At 42.7% G+C, this 19,771-nt stretch overlaps 1 protein-coding gene across 1 annotated transcript in view; it reads left to right on the top strand.

Annotated features, from left to right (window-relative positions):
• Nucleotides 1–71: 71 nt before the first annotated feature.
• Nucleotides 72–19,771, top strand: part of NHLRC2 (NHL repeat containing 2) — a 58,962-nt gene continuing 39,262 nt past the window's right edge. Inside the window, exons 1-2 of the mRNA XM_024193484.2 lie at nt 72–249; nt 6,089–6,241. Of these exons, the coding sequence (XP_024049252.1) occupies nt 84–249; nt 6,089–6,241 (319 nt within the window). The 5' untranslated portion in view covers nt 72–83. The remainder of the gene's footprint in view (nt 250–6,088; nt 6,242–19,771) is intronic.

The following is a 19,771-nucleotide window of genomic DNA, read 5'->3' on the forward strand; positions in this document are numbered from 1 at the left end:
GTGGGTGTCGAATATGCTGAGAGAAAAAGGCAGGTTAGTAAACAGTGTCTATTCCTCGAGGGCCGGCCAGGCAGGGAGACAATATGGCGGCGGGTGGCGGCCTCCCTGGGCTCCTGCCTGCCCAGACCCAGTTGGAGTATGCCCTGCTGGACGCCCTCACCCCTCAGGAGAAGGACAACCTGGTCTACCAGTACCTGAGGAAGGTGGACAGCTGGGAGCAGGACCTCAAGGTCCCCGACTTTGGAGGAGGTGGGTGATAGGCGAGGGCTGGGCCCTTCCCCGGGCCGGGGGCTGGTGCCACGGTGAAGCCGCTGCCATCGGACTGCGAGGCGGTGGGGTGGCACCCTACTATAGCGCGACATCGCCATGCAGCTCTGGGGTGTTGTTACCTCCCTTCCCCCTCCCCCCAAATTGCCTCAGGCACTTGCCACCACGGCCCTAGGAATCGCACCCAGAGAGTTGGGCTGGTGTAAGAAGATCAATTGCCATGATTCATTCTCTGGGTGATAAGAAGCCCTGAGTTCTAACCCCACTCCTTTCTGTATTCTCCAGGAGGCGGGTGGTATGTGAGCGTGAGTGGCACAGGACTGGAGGACAGGAAACTCTGAGTATTCATCCCTCTTCTCTCTCCGTCTAGTTATCTGTCCTTTTTTTCCTGATCATGAGCAGTTTTGCTTAATGTTGTGGCCTCCGCTTTCCTAGCTGTAGAATAAAGACAACTCTCCAAGAATAAAAAGTTAAGCAAACACAATGGCACTGCCTTGAGATAAAAATGCACCAGCCTTCAGTGTTGCCATCTCTCGCAATTTTATTGTCAGTATTTCAATGTTTGGTGTTTTTCTTTAAGCCCTAGCTGCTGGAATCAGGTTATTAATTGAGAATCTTAGATTTTTGTTAAAAAAGTATGAAAATTTTCACCCTCATGGTTGCAAGAAATGTAAATCAAAGGCTCCAGTCAAAAGGTAAATAAACAGAACACCATTAAAAATTATTTTTAGCCACTCTCATGATTTTGGAGGGGAGGGGTCTTCCCCATTATTTTTAATGCTGGGGGTTGGTTAGCAGTACTGTTATCTGGTGCATTATGTGTCTACACCTCGCTGTATGTTTACGGTGTCCTTGACTTAATAGCAGTCAAGAAATAGTAGAGTAGGTAGTATAATTATCCTCACATTTAAGTGAGAACAGAACCCAGGAGGCTGGGTGTAAAATCCCTTGCTCTAATCACTTGTCCTAACTTCTTTATTAATTCAAATGTTTACCTTTTTTTGACACTTGTGTGTCTTTAGAGACAAAGGGTAAAAAAACCAGTGGAATTAAAATGTTTTTAGTGAGATTCATGTCTTTGATACTGAAGACTTAAACTTCAGTAAAATAGTAAGTGTTAAATACTGTAGCAAGAAAGACACTTATCTGTTATATTGTTTTTTCTCCAGGATCCCCTCTGATCCTCTCCCTAAATGCCCCATTTTGTGTTAGTTGCCATCCCAGCCAAAAAGGAAGCAGCTCCAAGTTTTCAAACTGTGGTGAAACATATTAAAAATTGTAGCCTTGGTTGTTTGCAAGACAGCAGATCTTAAAACATCTCTTCAAATCTTTACTTGTTCATTTGTTTGTAACAAGTACTAATAACTGGGTAAAATATCATTAGAGCACTGATAATCAGACTGAGGCTTGCGAACCACAAGTGACTATTTAATGTGTCTCCAGTGGCTCTTTGCAGCACATAATATTAAAACACTGTGTGATTTAATTATTAACCAATCTGAGTTATTAACCAGTCAGGATGCTTTTACTATGTTTATTAACCAATTGTAGCTGATAAAATAATAATACTTGGCCAGTCATTTTGCTGTGAGAATAATATATAAAAACTAAATATTTTCCTTGTCATACTGTTTAAATATTACTATATAGTAAATGAAACAATGAATTCACACTACTGTGGCTCTTTTGAGTAACGTTGATTGCTAATTTGGCTCCTGAACCACTGCATTAGAGTTTTCAGCATTATGGTAAGGATCAGCAAGTAGATCTTATACATGGGCTAGTAATTTTTCAGATGCTTTTGCAAAACTGCCTATGCTGGTCCCTAAATATCCTTTGACTGACTTAAGATAATATTAATAGCGAGATAATAGTATTGTTCGCTAACCAGGACACTGTTGGAGCTTCTGTGACTTTTATTATTTTGAATAGAAAACATAAGAATGGCATTACTGGGTCAGACCAAGGGTCCATCTAGCCCAGTATCCTGTCTTCTGCCAGTGGCCAATGCCAGATGTTTCAGGGGGAATGAACAGAACAGGACAATTATCGAGTGATCCATCCCCTGCCATCCAGTCCCAGCATCTGGCAGTCCGAGGCTTAGCCATCTTGGCTAATAGCCATTGATTGACCTATCCCCATGAATTTACCCAATTGTACTTTTGGCATTCACAATATCTCCTGGCAAAGAGTTCCACTGCTTGACTGGGATTTGTATGAAGTACTTCCTTTTGTTTATTTTAAACCTCCTCCCTATTGAACCTGGGTTCACCCAATGAAATTTTGTGTTACATGAAGGGATAAATAACACTTCCTTATTCACTTTCTCCACACCATTCATGATTTTATAGGCTTTTGTCCTATCCCATCTTAGTCATCTCTTTTCCAAGCTAAACAGTCCTAGTCTTTTTAATCTTTCTTCACGTGGAAGCTGATCCATGCCCCAAATATTTTTTTTTAACCCTTCTCTGTACCTTTTCCAATTCTAATATATTTTTTGAGATGGAACAACCAGTATTGGACCCGGTATTCAAGGTGTGGGCATACCATGGATTTATATGATATTTACTGTCCTATTTTCTATCCCTTCCTAATTTTCTATAATAGATTTAAGGACTGCTTCAGGATTTTTCCCAAATCCTAAAGGCTGATGTCATATTCGTGCCCTGATATTCTATTTACAGTATTTAAATGAAAACCCCTTCATGCCTATCCATCTAATACCAAACTAAAGCAACATTCTTTACTTCGATCTCCATGGCAGATATTCAAGATACCACTATTGTCAATGGGAACTCTCATGTACTGAGAGCAAATAAATGTCAAACCATCTTTTGTTCAGCTTTGAGAGGAGACTTTTGTCCTGTATAATTTAAGCTCCAATTTTAGGTTGGTTTTTCCCCCCATCCCGTTTCCACGTTTTTCCTCTGTTGTATGTGTTGAGACAGTTTGACAGATTATCCCCAGCCTTTCCCAGATCTTAGATTGGGAACTGGGCTACTTTAAAAGAAAATAAGAATTAAAGAAGTTTATTAGCAATTTCATTATTTATGAAAAGATTTGTCTGTTTTCGTCTCCAGTATATCTGATACCGTACCCATATTTTGTCCTTGTTGATCACTGTGACCACCTCATTGAATCCTTCCTGAGCTTCCCCTGTTACATTGCATCAAGTTCTTGTTCTCAATTTAAAGACCGTTCACAACTCTTCCTCTTCCTACTTGTCCTCTTTGATCTTTTTTTTATGTTGCTTACACCCCACATACCGAGTCAGAGATACCAGCCTCACATGCTGGAGTGTCAGGTTCTCACAGGTATGCCTCTGTACCTTTTTCCATGCTGCCTTTTATGCATCAGAGCTTAAATACTGCAAGAGGGTTCACCTACATGGAGCCATACTGACTCAGTGGGGTTTTCTGTGGTTAGAGGGGTCCACCCGTATAGTAGGGTTGCCTACTTTCGAATTGCACAAAACCGAACACCTTTGCCCCGCATCCCACTCACTCTAACCCCCCTCCCTCCATCGCTTGCTCTTTCCCACCCTCACTTACTTTCACTGGGCTGTGGCATGGGATTGGGTTGTGGGAGGGGGTGAGGGCTCCAGCTGGGGGTGCAGGCTCTGGGGTGGGGCCAGAAATGAGGGGTTCAGGGTGTAGGAGTGGTCTCTGGGCTGGAGGTTAGGGTGCGGGATGGGATACAGGCTCTGGGAGGGAGTTTGGGTGCGGGAGGGGGTTTCGATCTAGGGCAGGGGGTTGGGTTGTGGGGTCTGAGAGGGAGTTTGGCTGTGGGATGGAACTCAGGGCTGGGGCAGAGGGTTGGGGTATGTGTTGGGGGGGGTGGGCTCAAGGGGGGGTTCTGACCTGGGGCAGATGGTTGGGGTGTGGGTGTGGGGTCTAGGAGGGAGTTTGGGTGCGGGAGGGGGTTTAGGGTTGAGGCATGGGGTTGGGGTGCGGGGGCGTGTTTGGGGTGTGGGCTCAAGGAGGGGGTTCCAATCTGGGGTATGGGGTTGGGGTGCAGGAGAGGGTTCGGGGTGTGGACTCCGGCTGGGCAGCACTTACCTTAGGTGGTTTCCGGTTGGTGACGCAGCAAGGCTAAGGCAGGCTCCCTGCGTGCCCTGGCTCCGTGCCGCTCCTGGAAGCAGCTGGCATGTCCAGCCCCTAGGCAGAGGCGCGCTGCCTGCCCCTGCAGCTCCCATTGACCGCGGTTTCTGCCCAATGGGAGCTGCAGAGCTGGAGCTGGGGGCGGGGGCAGCACTTCGCTGATCACACTTGCGCCTAGGGCCCAGAGGGACATGCCAGCTGCTTCCAGGGAGCCACTCAGACCTGGGCAGGGAGCCTGCCTTATCTCCGCTGCGCCGTCGACAGGGCTTTTAATGGCCCTGAGCCACCAGGGTCCCCTTTCGACCAGCACCGGACACCTGGCAACCTTACCATATGGAGCAGTTTGCAGGGTTGAGGCCTAAATGTATAAAATTGAAAAAGCAGCATTGGATAGGTTAAAATGAAATTATCCATCCTGGGAGTGCATTTGATTTGTGACTAATGGGGCAATATGAGCTGGTAGCTAGATTTAGGATTCTTGGATTCCATTCTCAGTTCTGCCACTTATGTGCAAGCTCACCTGGGGCTACTTGCTCATAGGTAAATCCTGCTCCCCTGTGCTTTTTGTCAGGGCCTGAAAAGCAGCACAAATAAATAGCAAATGTTTTCTATTTCCTGCATATTTGTATCCAGTTCATGAAAGATTCTTTAACGCCAGTGAGAGAGGGAGAAATGCCATAAAGTATAAATCTCATTCTGTTGCGGGTTTTTTAATAATTGATGGTCTAGTAGTGTAAGTAGACTATTCTTACCTTATGTGAAAAAGTGCCATTACTGTTACCAGTGCTGTAAATATGTAGCTAAGCCCCAGTCCTTCTCTTAGTGAAGTAAAAGACATAACTCCTGTTGACTTCAATAGCAAGATTGTCCTCGGGCCTATGGGCTGAGGAGAGTCTAGTCTGTTGAAACAGTCATAAAATGGAATTTTCAGAAGTGCCTAAGTGGCTTGGGAACACAAGTCTCATTCAAAAATATAATAGAATTTATTTTCCTAAATCACTTAAGCTCTTTTGAAAATCCCACCCATATATTGATCTTTAGTATTTTCAGAAGAAGTTTTTTCTTCTGTTTAGAGTATATGATTGTGAGGTAGGATTTCTATTCCTAGCTTTGTTACTGACTTCCCATCTGACCTTGGGAAGTCACTTCTTATTGGAATAGTAGTTCTTTTATTATTGGAAATGAGTATGCAAACAGGTATTTATAGCTGTCATTTAATTTTGTTACAGTAAATTTAAAAGGGAACAACATAGCACAGATTATTGAAATATTCTTTCAGTACGAGATTTCACATCTTTATAAGACATTAAAAACAAAGTTCAGCAGGGTACTTAATTTACTAACATCAATTATTTATAAATATGTTAGTTGCATTGATGTAAATACAGATATGTTATCTATATGACTTTCTCATGAGGTTGAGTTTTGCAGATCATATTTTCTGAACAGAACAAATGTTTCTAAGGTTTATCTGTGAATTATCATTAGCCTAAGTTAGATTTCTAACTGTACGCTGTTCTAATGTTCCTTTTAAATAATTAATTATGGAGAATTACAGGTCATGAAAACACGTTTACCATCTGTAAGATTTTTGGCTTGCCTTCCTGTTTGCATAGAAAGTTATGTTTTAAATTTTAGTGAAGTGTACCAAGAATGTTGAACACTGTCATCTGTTCTTTCATTTTTTAATTAATTGAGTACCTCTGTTTTCTAAATTCCAGATTTAGAGTGGCTGAACACTGAAGGTCCCATTTCTCTGTACCAAGACCTTTGTGGAAAAGTGGTGGTTTTGGATTTCTTCACTTACTGCTGCATCAACTGTATACACCTGCTGCCTGACCTCCATGCGTTAGAGCACAAATACTGTGATAAAGGTATCAGCGCTTTAGTTTGCTTGGAATAAAATTTCCTGGCAGTGTCACAGATGGAGTAGCTGAGTCACTTCGTTGCTGGTTACTAAACACTTGGCAAGACTTCAGTGATGTCTAAAAGTAACTTCTAATCTATGGTAGCCTAAAAAAAGGAGGACTGTATGTAATCCCACAACACTTCTAAAAGGGGTTAAATTTGGCAGTTGTTGCATCTGTGTATTTAGAAAAGCAATATTAATACATAAAAGTCCAAGTCTGCTACTCTCATAAATAGGGCTGTTTGTAGAATAAGGTACTACTCAATCTGAGTAAGGGTGCAAGAATTGGGCCCTGAATTTCTAGACATATGTGATCTGCTGAATTTGCTTTCAAGGCTTGATAGGTTAAAAAAAATAAATCTGATTTTAAGTAGGTGAGGTTCCCTCCCTGCTCTGATCAGAGTATACGTATGTTGTGTATGATCTACACTTACACCTTTCCTGGGGTTTGGTTTTATTAGTAACTGCAATAACAACAAAACAGAAACCTGAGCTAAAGTTTTCCCCCAAGTTTGGCTGTTCCTATGGTTTTTCTGCAGGACCGCCTCATCTCCACTCCTACTCCTCTTTGATCCAGAGACGCATTTCAACTCTTCCTCCTTAAATTCTGGTTGGTGATAAAGTCTGCTTATCTTTCTTGACTAGGGTAGACAGGTAATATCTTTTATTGGGCCAACTTCTGTTTGGTGGGAGAGACAAGCTTTCAAGCTACATAGATGGGTAGTAATTGCCCTCCATCTTTATGCAAAATTCTGATCTCCTGACATCAGGATGAGTCAGAAGAGGAGAATTGCATTCTTATGCAGGGTCCTAAGTGCTTCTAACCTGTGATGGACACTTTATGACGTACTGGAAAGGTATTTTCTTCTGATGAGATGAGAAGGATTGAAACTAATTTCGTTCTTCAACTCTTTGTTACAAACTATGATAATTTATTATGTTTAACCCTCCCATGCACCTCTCTTATTAGTTATCTTGTTGATATTTAACTTTATTGCATTGTTCACTTCAGTTAGAGTACTAAAACATAGCTAGTTTTGCATAAAGTACTGTTATTTATATACTGCAATAAATAAACACAGCACTTTTAAAAAGCGAAGTTCCCTGCCCTGAAGAGTTTATAGCTTATTTTGGAGAAATACAATACTTGGTACAATGGTTGAGATGCAAGAAGTTGTGGAGAAGTTGCCAGTGAGGAAATACTGTAACCGCAATTTGTGAGAGAAGCAAACTTTAGGTGGGACAGGGGAAGTGATTGATACACAGAAAATGGGCTGTTCCGGAGTGGCAGGAAAGGTTTAAGCAAAAAGTGCTGTGTAAGGTGGCACTGGTATTTCTGTGAATAGTATATCTTTTCTTCTTTTGCTTCTAGCCTTAGTTTTATCTATATGGCATTGACTCTTCGAGTTCCACTCCATTCCAGTCTGTCTTGAAGCAGTTCCTTGGAAACTCTGCAGCTAATCAAATCGTTTTGAATGAAATCCATCCATCCATCTAAATTTGTGTCTTCCAACTCTTCTGTTACCCTCCACTCCTAAGTTGAACACCCTGTTTCCTATATATTCTTCTGATCTTCTTTTCACATGCCTAAAACATCTAAGCTTTTCTATAACTGATACCACCTTCACACTTCCCCTAATCATTCTGAATGTGATTCATCCTTGTAACTCCAAGCATCCATCATTTCCACTGTATTCAAGATCTGCTCCTGTCTCTTCCTCAGTGCATTCAGAGCCATTCAGAAGTGCAGGCCTAATTAGTGTCTTGTAGACCTGCATTCTTTATTGCAGATCACTTCTCTCCATTTAGTCCATACCTTTCCTATTCTGCTTATTATAAGTTCGTTGTTGAGTTCACCATTATCCTGTACTCTTGAAGCTAGGTACTTGTACTGCTGTACCTTTGTTAGTGCCTGACCTCCCCAGACGTAGTCTCGTTGTCTTCTTGCAAGGTATCATGGGATCAACAGACCATATATTCTCTTTCATTTCTGCTGATTTTCATGCCGTTTCTTTCAAGAGTGCCCTTTTGAATTCTTTCAGTCTTCCACTTCCTCTTTGCTCTCCTCTATGAGCACTACATCATCTGCAAAAAGCATGCATCATCATCTGCAAAAAGTATGCTCTCTGAATGTTTTCTGTAAGTGCGACAGGCACCAATGTGAATAAAAAAGGGCTTGAGTACCGAGTCTTGATGTTCCCTGACTCTTATTAGAAACTGTTTACTTTGTCTTCTCACTGTGGTAACAGCACCCTCAGACATGTTCTGGAAGAGTCTGATACAGCCTTCATGTATCTGTTTCATTCTCATGCATCACTGGGATGACTTTTCTCTCAGAACGTGGTCCTAAGCCTTTTCAAGATCAATGAATGCCGTGTGCAGGGTTTTCCTCTTCTCTTCATATTTTTCCACAAGTAGTCTTATTGCAAAGATAGTATCCAGTGTTGACTTGCCTGACATGAGTCAAATCTGATTGTCCTGACCTCCAGTTCTCTTTGAAGTCTATTATCAATAACTTTTTCCCAGAACTTCATCATGTGGCTCGTGAGTTTAATGCCGCAGTAGTTACCACATTCTTGTATGTAGCCTTTTCTCTTAAATATTGATAGTAATTTTGTATTTTTGTTCAGGCATCTTCTCAGTCCCCATGATGCTATGAAACAGTTGTGTCAGTATGTTCAGACCTACTTGCCCCAAGCACTTGTGTACTTCTGCTGGTATGTTATTGGGGCTGAGAGCTCTCATGTTTCATATTGCTCAATGCCTCTGCAACTCCTATGACTTGTGCCACCAGATCCTGTCTTGATTTAATCATTTGGCATGCTTCTCTTAGATTCTCTTCATTCATAATCGGTTCAAAGTTATTTCTCTACTGTTCATTAATCTGTTTCTCATTGATCAACATATTGCCACTTTCATCTTTAGTGACTTTGATCTCACTGATGCCTTCAGTTCTCTTATTGCAGGTCTTTGGCACTCTGTGTATTTTTCTAAACCCTCCTTCATATCAAGATGGCTATATATGCCTTCCATGGCTTAGTGGCTACCACGTCTTACTTTGTTGTCTTTTTGGATATTTTACACTGCTGAAAATCCTGCTGTTGGAGCCTCATTTGTCAAAGTTTAAAACACTTTTTATTTTCTGTCACAGCCTCTTGAACTTCTCATTCCCTCACTGGGGAAAAAAGGCTTTTCCTTTTGTTTCACAAATAGGATCTTTGCGTGTTCTTAAATTTTGCTTGCAATATGATTCCACCATTGATTCTGTTTATTAAAATTATATTATATTTAATATTTTAAATTCATGGCTTTATATTAGCATACTAGAGTCCTTAGCACTCGGCTGAATGCCAAGTTGGGCAATTTTTCTGTTTTGTTTTTTTTCTGATTATAATAACTTTCCTAGCACTGTGCCTATTACCGTGAATGTAGGTGCTACTACAATATAAACAATAATACAGTAATCAAGGTGAGAGATTTCTTAAGTCAGAGAACAAGGGTTTTAGTAGTGGTGTAACAGTGAAGGAAGGTGTGTGTGTTGATATTAAACAGGAAAGTGACTCAAGACTTAGCGATCATTTGGATAAGGAGAAAAGGACCAAGAGAAACATCAGAGTTTGTGAACCTGGGGAGATGAAGGTTAAGAAGAATAAGGCTGGAGAAAGAAGGAAAATAAAATAGGTTAGTATTCCAACTTATATAAAATATTCATCTGACATAAAAAAAATGCAGTAAAAAGTCTGAAGAAAGCTTGGTTTTAAAATAGAAGTTTTGTAACAGACATTTTGTTTTTCAATTCTATATACTTCAGGCTTTAAAAGCATATATAACTTAAAGTTCAGGAGGTTTTAAAGTCCATTTGTGTCCCTACAGCCAGCTAGCCACCCGCCCACTCTCAACTACTCCCCTCCTAGCTCTTAAATGGTGGGTACAACTCCTTTCACGCTTTACCTTCTAGTGGAAAACCTGAGTCAGGAGTTGGATATGATCTCAGTTTTAGCTTTCTCTTCTAGTAAATAAAACTTTAACGATGCACACCTGCAAGTGTAGCTCTGTTGAACTTAGAAAGCAGGTGTGTGCTTCACAAAGAAGGAAAAAAAATTTTTTTTTAAAGGCCTTCTTTGGCCATACTGTTCTTCTTTCAGTAACCTTTCACCAGAAACCTGGGATATTTTTTAAGTTAAACTGTTTCAGTATGTTTCCTAAAATAATCTAAAGATTGACTGCAGGCTAAACAAATTGTTGAATGCAATGATTGGGCCTTTGGGGATTAAGGAATTGGGGAATGGGTCTGAAATAGGAGTTCAGGAAGAGCTCTAGACAGCTTCAAAAAGTCAGAGTTGGACACACAAAGATTTTTAAAAACAATGAAAAGATTTGATGTAGGGTACAGTGTGTTTCTGCTTCTTTTCTCCTAAACTCTTTTTAAACATTCCCCCGAAAAGATATGTCCAGTAAAATGGAAATAATATTTTAAGAAGAATGTTAAGATATGATTAGGGTATTAATGTAGTGCTTCGATGGGCTGATGTTCAGTGTATAAGAAAAACCTTAGAAATGTAGATATAATACCATACGTGCCTAAGAGTCTAAAACCACTTTGCAAACTATACACATACAGCATCACTGAAATGATGGAGGAGGTCAGCCTGGTGGACAAGTTGTTTCACAATAGAAGGGGTGGGGGAAGTTTTGGCCAGACACCATGGGAAACTTCTGTTCTGACAAAAAGAGATTTGGGATCGTTTAATGTCTATGCAGAGCAGAAATGCTGGGGTAGGTACGGGATTGGTCTGTACTTCTTCCCACCAGCCAGAGACGGGGAGGGGTGCTCAACCCCTGCTGTGCCTCAGGTGCAGCCCCCACTCCACCCTTTCCCCCAAGGCCACATCCCCACCCTGCCTCTTCCCGCCCTGTTCCATCTCCTCCCCCAAGCACACACCCCCCCTTGCTCCTCTCCCTCCCCTCCTGCATGCCTCAGAACAGCCAATCGTGATGGGCGGGAAGCACTGGAAGGGAGGGTGAGGCGCTAATCGGCGGGGCTGCTGGTGGGCAGGAGGCGCTGGGGGGGCTGCTGGGGGCTGCTCAGCAAGCACCATTTTTTTTCCCCCATGAGTGCTCCAGTCCCGGAGCACCCACAGAGTTGGCGCCTATGCCACCAGCCCTTAGGCAGAGTCAGACTTGTCTGCTGCTAAAAACCTCCAATTTTGATTTGCCCAAGTGCTTTGCCCTGCTTCTTTATCCTGCTTTGCCCTGCTATAGGGTTCCACCACTGCTTCTGACAAAAAATAGCTGTGGGTAGGCAGCTCACAGGGAGAAGGTGGCTTAATGCCTAGAAGTCTCCCTGCTGAAGAGGTTTGCAGGAGATAGGCTGGGGGAGGGAGAAAGGGGGGTTTCAAACTATGGCCTGCGGGCCGTTTTAAGCCAGCCTGCGAGCTCTCGCTGGGAAGCGGGGTCTGGGGCTTGCCCTGTTCTGGTGCTCCGGCGGGGCGCAGGGTCGGGGGCCGCACCATGGCTCCCAGAAGCCACGGCATGGTCCCGCTCCAATGGCCCCCACTAGCGCTCCAATGGGAGCTTCAGGGGCAGTGCCTGCGAATGGGGCAGCGCGCAGCGCTGTCTGGTCACGCTGCCGCATAGGAGCTGGAGAAGGGACATGCTGCTGCTTCCGGGAGCCACTTGAGGTAAGTGCCACTGGGAGCCTGCACCCATGAGCCTCTCCCCATGCCCCCACTCCCTGCCCTGATCCCCCACCTGCCCACCAAATCCCGCGATCCCAGCCTGGAGCACCCTCCTACACCCCAAACTCCTCAGCCCCAATGTTACTCGGGGTTCTTTCAACCCAAAGCTCTTGGTAACTTTTACTCTGTGCGAGGTGAAATAAATCAGGGGAGACACGGGTGTCCAACCGATAGATGGCTGGCACAAAGAGGACAACACGAGTGCTTTCACTTTAAGCTAAACTTTACTTAGTCTCAAGCACTTACACACTTCCGCAACAGGTTAATAAAACACCCCCAACCCTTGATAATTACCAAAGCTGAGTGTGGCTCTCGAGTGACACTTTGGCAGGTGGCCAAATCTTCCGGTGGCCAAATCTTCCAACTACCTCAAATTTTCCCCTTATTTATACATTAGTAATAGAATGACATGTCCCTTAAAAAAAACTTGTTAAGCAAGCAGTTCCAATGGGCAAGCAAGAGGTTCCTTCTGATTATTGATTAACCAGGTTTTTCCAGTGTTTGTAGCCTTGAGACCCCAATAGACATTCCTGGGGCACATCCTGCTCTTTTAAAATGCATGTATCAGCAACTTCAACACAATTCTTATCAGGAAGGACGCGGGGTCAAGCTGCCCATTCTGAGGCACCCAAAACTCCCCCCCCCCCCCCCCGCCTTGGTCAAGCTGAGACTGCTGAATGGCCAATTTACAGCTTGCTGACTAGGCTGCCTTTAACAATAAGCCATAGTGGTTTCAGACACTTTACTGGTTTGCCAAAGTCTCCCCATACACCATCCCAGAGCCCGCACCCCATTCCCTCAGCCCAGAGTCCCCTCCTGCACCCTGAACTAATTTCTGGCCCTACCCCGGAGCCTGCACCCCCAACCAGAACCCTAACCCCCCCACACACACACACCAAGCCCAATTTTGTGAGCATTCATGGCCCCCGCCATACAATTTCTATTCCCAGATGTGGCCCTCGGGCCATAAAGTTTGCCCACTCCTGAGATAGGCAGACCGGATGTGAGAAACTTGCTGTCTGAAGGGGAGCAGTGATGAAGGGGAGCAGTGATGACTAGGGATATTGGGTTAGGGGAAGGAGAGCTGTTCCCAGAGAAGGGATGGAAAAGGTGACAGAACAGCGAGGGTGGCAGGGCTGCTGCAGGTTGGTGATGAGAGTGAGAAGAAATAGGAGCTGAATTTACCTGTCTCCCATTCCTTATTTTGTAAGAGTGAAAATACTTGGTGTTTCTGTGGCTTAGTGTATGATTTGGATATTTGAAGGCACACTGCCTTTTCCCTTTTGCTTTACTACGTACTGGAAACATGCCTTAATGGCCATATAAAACATGCATGGGAGTATCTTTTTCCTAATTATTGTATTGTACACTAACTTCAGAGTATTTTTTGACATTCTAACATTTATTTTACGATCGCATGGTGCAAGTACCATCTTAGCATACAACAGTAAGATGCCAGAATGATGGAACTTTAGCAGTATGCTGCTGTGACATGAGATGCCTGAACACAAGAAGCTGTTGTTTTAGGATGATCAGAAACATCAAATCTCATAATAAAGCTCACTTTCCATTGGACTAAATGCTACCCAAGATCTTTATCTAATATGTTCTTGCTCGTATCTGCAGCAGCACTATTTCTGTTTTCAAAGTGGCATTCAGTCTGTTATTTTAAACCCTGGGGCATATTTAGCTCATGTTATCAGTAAACCAGAAATTGCCTGTTGGATTTCTATAAGAAGAAATACTTTTTAATATTCAGAAACAGTTTGGCAGAGGCCCAATTTCGTGCTTTTGTATAATCCTTGAAACCAAGGTTTTAATCTGGGGTATATTAAAATGGCAACACATTCATCAGTTCACACAATAGTGTGCACAATTTAAATTAAATTTGCTTTAAAAAAAAAAAAAACCACCACCAAATCTCCTGTGGGCTCACATATTGTAGGATATATTTAAATCCAATGCAGGTTAAAAATCATTGAAATAACTAACTTTCTTAGGTTCCTACCACAAAACCAGCAAATTATGTCATTTAAAATTATATGAAGGCAGGAACTGGGTAGCAAAAATAACAACTTTAGCTTGGCAGCCATCTTTACAGAGCAAATCCAGTGAGCAGTAGCAGTAAAAAATGCATTGTAGCAGAAAATTACTTTTCCTTGAACGGGAGACAGAAAACCATATTGTATTTCTGTATGCTGAATTCCTTTTTTTGTAGCAAGAAGGGAAGGGATTGCCTTTTATATCTCATAGTACATCAAAAAGGGGGAGCAGTTATGTTCTCTCATTATTTATATGGCACCATAATTGAACATCACACTGTAGAGTGGATGGGATGTGCTCGGTAGTTAACAGAACCATGCTTCAAAGATAGAGACACTACAAAATAATACAGAACATACTAAACAAAGAGTGGAGCTTTAATGCTTTGCATGCTAAATGGGCCCTTAGAATCTTTGAATTAGGAAGTGGAGCAAACTGGATGTACATTAACCATAATTCCAGATGTTTTGAATGCTGGGAAGAAAACATGGGATTAGTATTTACTTTTGGGGGAATTCTGTGCCACTGCGCAATGCAGAATTTTGCAGAAATTAATGTTGTACACGCAGAATTTCCTTTTTTCCCCACAGGAATGGGCCACAGAGATGTTGGCCGCCACTAGGGGCCGCTGGACCTGGCAGACCCCAGTTCATAAATAAAAGACAAGGCCGGGGGGAGTGGATGGGAACGGGAGGGTTTCCAGCAGTTGCTGTTCCCAGCACGTCCTGAAGGAAGGTGACCATGGCGTGCAGGAAACTCCCTGCAAACCCAGGACCCAGCATCAGGCTGTTTCTCCTTCTGGATCCCTGGGTTCTAGGATCTGTGAGTGTCTTGGCCGTGGGGAGCCCGCAGCTGGGCTCTGGGACATAGAGGATATGAGTGTCTGGGCTGGGGAGGGGGGCCCTGCAGCTGGCCTCTGGGGGGTAGGGGTAGGTGGTGAGAGTGTATGCGGGCTGGGTGGGGGCTGCAGTTCGCTTCTGGGGGGAGAATGTGTGGGCTGGGGGGGGGACACACCCTGCAATTGGGCTCTGTGGGGGGAGGGAGAGTGTGTGTGTGTGTGGGGGGGGTGCAGTTGGGCTCCGTAGAAGGGGAGGGGGTGTGAGTGTCTGGGCCGGGTGGGCTTGCAGTTGGGCTCTGGAGAAGGTGTGTGTCTCTGGCCCCCCAGTTGGGCTCTGCGGGGAGGGGGCAGAGAAGCAGGAACTGGGTTGTCATAGGGGTTTCTTTAACTCTCTACTCCTAGGGGCGGGTTTTGTGTGTCTGTTGTTGCAGACATACTTGCTGACAGGTATTATGAAAAAAATTACCAAAATAATTGAAACTGGCGTGGTTAGATAATGCTATTTTGACAAAGTGTGCAGAATATTGCAGAATTTTTAATTTTTTGATGCAGAATTCCCCCGGGAGTAAGTGTTGGAAGAGACAAAGGAAATGGTTAGGATGGCAGCTTAGGTGGGAGTGTATGGTGAAGCAGTGAGCGGATACAAAGATGGAGGGGAGGTGCAGGCACTTTGTAGAAACTTTCAACATGAGGAGAAGGGGGAGAATCTTGAACTCTATTGGCTCACGCTTTTCCTCTACATAAAGATACTTAAGAAATGTAAAAAGAACAGGAGTACTTGTAAGGTGCCACAAGTACTCCTGTTCTTTTTGCGGATACATACTAACACGGCTGCTGCTCTGAAACCTGTCATTAAGAAATGTAGGAGACCAGGTCAGAGCAGTAGGAAAAGATGATGATTTTGTCAGCTTTGTTTTAGATGCACTAGAGCAGGGCAGCCCATAGGGGGAGATGTTGCAGTTTTCAAGCCAGAATAGAAGGGCATTGACTGCTATTTTGACAGTAAGACTAAAGAAGACCAGATGAATTTGAGATGTTATAGAGGAAATAGTGGCAAGATTTGACAAGGACATGAATGTAAGAGGTAACAGGAAGGAGAACAATCAAAGATTGCACCATGGTTGTGAGTGTGGGTAACAGGAAGGATGGTATTGCTGGCAGGAAAAGAATAAGTTTGAGAGAAAAGAGTAACTTCCTTTAGATCAGTGGTTCTCAAACTTTTGTACTGGTGACCCCTTTCACACAGCAAGCCTCTGAGTGCGCCCCCCCCCCAAATTAAAAACACTTTTTAATATATTTTAAAATATATTAATATATAATGGTATAAATATAATATATTTATACCATTAGAAATGCAGGAGGCAAAGCGTGGTTTGGGATGGAGGCTGACAGCTCGTGACCCCTCATGTAATAACCTCACGACCCCCTGAGGGGTCCCGACCCCCAGTTTGAGACGTACTGGACCAAATTCACTGCTGGTATAACTTCATTGACTTAATTGAACTTGCTCCCATTTATGCCTTTGGTGAATTTGTTCATTAAATTGAAGGTGATGGCAAGACATCGAAGAAAAGTGATCACAGAGGGTAGATGGAGATGTAGAACTGGACAGAGATCACAGGTGGATAAATATTTGAGAATAATTATTGTAGAGGTGATAGCTGAATCAATAAGCTGATCAAATAAGTTAAGGATATAAGTGTAGAGGAAGAAAAGGCAAGGACCTAGGATGGAAGCCTGTAGAATTCCAGCTAAGACACCTTTAGTAATACTTTTTTGCTACTGATACTGAATTGTAACTAATTTTGGTTTCTGTCAAAATGAAGGTGCTATTCTGTTGAGAGTATTATTAATGGAAACGCTATAGATTTCTTGTAGATATTACAATGTTTGAGTCAGAATTTATTGTCCAACATTATTTTTTAACCACAACCTAAAATACAAAACAATTCAAAGCTCTTTTATTCTACTACATGAGGGCTCTGAAGTGTGTTGCAGAAATCAAATTGAAAGGAAAATCCGATAGTTGCCACTGTCTTTAAAAACTTGTTTTTAGGATTCAGTTTATTAATACAAGGCATGTTGTGTATTTACAGTTTCATTTATGATGATATTCTGTCAACACTGTATAACAGAAGGGAAAGGAAACATTCTTCTGAGATTTTTCCATATGAGGTGCTGAAAGGTTGGCGTAACTTGTGTAAAGATTTTAAAAAATCAGTCTGTCATTATAAAGTCTAAACTAAGCTTGTTTTTTCACAAGGAAAGATTGATTTAATCCTTGGCATACATATTTCAGTGCTTTGGACCTACACTACTGTATACAGACAGTCAGTTTTCAGACATTATCTGAAAGTCTCATTGCTTAGTGGTTTTAAACACTTCCATGTTTTTCCACATCTTAAAACTATTATATTAATTTGTGATTATTCAAACAGTTTTTTAAAAAAACTGACAACTACACAAGCATTCACCTTTGCAGAAATCACTTTAACACAGTAAAGAGCAGTACTTTGATTTAATGCCTAGTTTATCTGTATTATTTTCCATTTTGTTTCATTTGTTTCATATTGCATAACATACTGTACAAATTATACACAGGCTAATTGTAAAGATTTCCTAGGCATACACTGTATTAAAAATTGTCTGGAAGAATTGATCGGACACACAGTTATTTATGAATATTTGAAGGCTATGTTCAGTAGTCAAAGTTTAGTGTGGTACAAAAAGGGTTATAATGGAGTAAGTAGTTGAAATCACAAAAAGGAAAAACTAGGTTGAAAAAACTCCTAATGGTAAGATCTGTTGTACTGTAGAATAGTCACCTATGAGAAGTGTGGGAAACCCTATTATATGAGACATTTAAAGTAAGACTGGACAACGTACTAGAAAACATATGACGAATGGCCATACTGGATCAGACCAGTGGTCTGTCCAGCCCAATATCCTGTCTTCTGACAGTGGCCAATGCCAGATGCTTCAGAGAGAATGAACAGAACCGGGCACTTATCGAGTGATCCATCCATCCCCCGTTGAAGGAAACTATCCTGCAATGGCAAGTAGAAGGAGTAGGGCTCTGACTCTGAAATCAGATCCATGCAGTTAGACACTTACCCAGTGGGGCTTCCCATGGGCGTATGTCAACACTGCAGCTGGGAGAACGTCTCCCAACTCAGGTAGACGGACATGTGCTAGCTCTGCACTACCTAGCACACTAAAAATAACTGTGTGGATGTTGTTGCAGGGCAGTGGCTTGGGCTAGCCACCCTAGTTCAACCCCTGGCAGTCGGGTGGGCTTGGACTGAGGCAGCTAGCCCAAGTCACTGCCCACTACAACCTCCACACTTACTTTTGTGCTAGCTCTGCTTGAACTATCGTACTAAGAGTTTGCCTACCCAGGCAGGGAGGCATGCTTCCAGCTGCAGTGTTGACGTACCTACTGACTTCGGTATACTCAGACTCAAAACTTAAAAATGTGTGTCAGTGGAGTCCAATAAATTCCCTCCTCCCACCTACCCAGAAACATGTACTTCACAAAATATTCCCCACTGCCATGTACTCTTTCATTATTTACTATCACTCCACCTGATTTACCACCAATGCATAATACAGGTATAGTGTAAGAAGCAGAGTGACATCTATATTCAGGTTGAATAAACATTTCTATTCAAAGGGATCGTTTTTGTTTCCTTAACACTTTCCCTTTTACCTGTTAGGCTGAAATTTTGGCAGGTGTTCAGTGTTCAAGAACTTCTTAAAATCTGAGCCAAAAGTTTCAACCATTTTCGAGAATGAAAAATATTTTTTCCATTATTTAAAAAAAACAAACATGCAAGCTAGAAACTTGAAATCTTGGCAGGGAGTTGATGTCTTGGTCGCCAATGTGCCTTTGGGTGGTCTGGTGATTTGTCAATGGTATAAGAGTTTAAAAACGTGTTTGTGTGTTTTGTGCATGCACAAACATGCTTGATTGTTACACAATATATTCACCAGGAGAGAGAGAGGAGATAAGAACAGCCGTACTGGGTCAGACCAAAGGTCCATCTAGCCCAGTATCCTGTCTACCAACAGTGGCCAATGCCAGGTGCCCCAGAGGGAGTGGACCTAACAGGCAATGATCAAGTGATCTCTCTCCTGCCATCCATCTCCATCCTCTGACAAACAGAGGCTAGGGCCACCATTCCTTACCCATCCTGGCTAATAGCCATTAATGGACTTAACCACCATGAATTTATCCAGTTCTCTTTTAAACGCTGTTATAGTCCTAGCCTTCACAACCTCCTCAGGTAAGGAGTTCCACAAGTTGACTGTGCGCTGCGTGATGAACTTCCTTGTATTTGTTTTAAACCTGCTGCCTATTAATTTCATTTACTAGATGCGGGAAGGGCAAAAGCCTTTCAGCTTCTGTTTTTCCCCCACCCCACCCCATCCATGGCTTCCACCCAAGCACTATAGGAGGTCTTCATACTCTCGAGATATAATCCCAGTCAGACAAATTTACTCAGGTCCTTCAGATTAGGAGTCCTATCTGGTGAACCACAGAGAATTCACCTGAGAAGCAAACTGCTTCATAATCAAAGTTGGTAGCTCTGCTCTTGAGGTGACTTCGTTTGCCACTTTCCCCTCTCCCTGCTCCTGTTTATAATGGCTAGGAGTATGGATAAGGAGAGGCTTGAATCTGAAGGCTCAGCACAGAGACACTCAACTTCCTGAATGCTACTATCTCCTAAAGGAATAATACAAATTGACAGTGGTGTGCCTGGAATCTCTGGTGTAATAAACTTTTTCTGTATGCATGGTAAAAAGAAAAGTTGACATCAGGTGAAGAAAAGAATACAAAAAATGGTCAATTCTCTTGAATTTGACCCTTTGTGCT

The sequence above is a fragment of the Terrapene carolina genome, unplaced genomic scaffold (genome assembly GCF_002925995.2).
Source record: "Terrapene carolina triunguis isolate 2854851 unplaced genomic scaffold, T_m_triunguis-2.0 Scaffold95, whole genome shotgun sequence".
NCBI lineage: Eukaryota > Metazoa > Chordata > Testudines > Emydidae > Terrapene > Terrapene triunguis.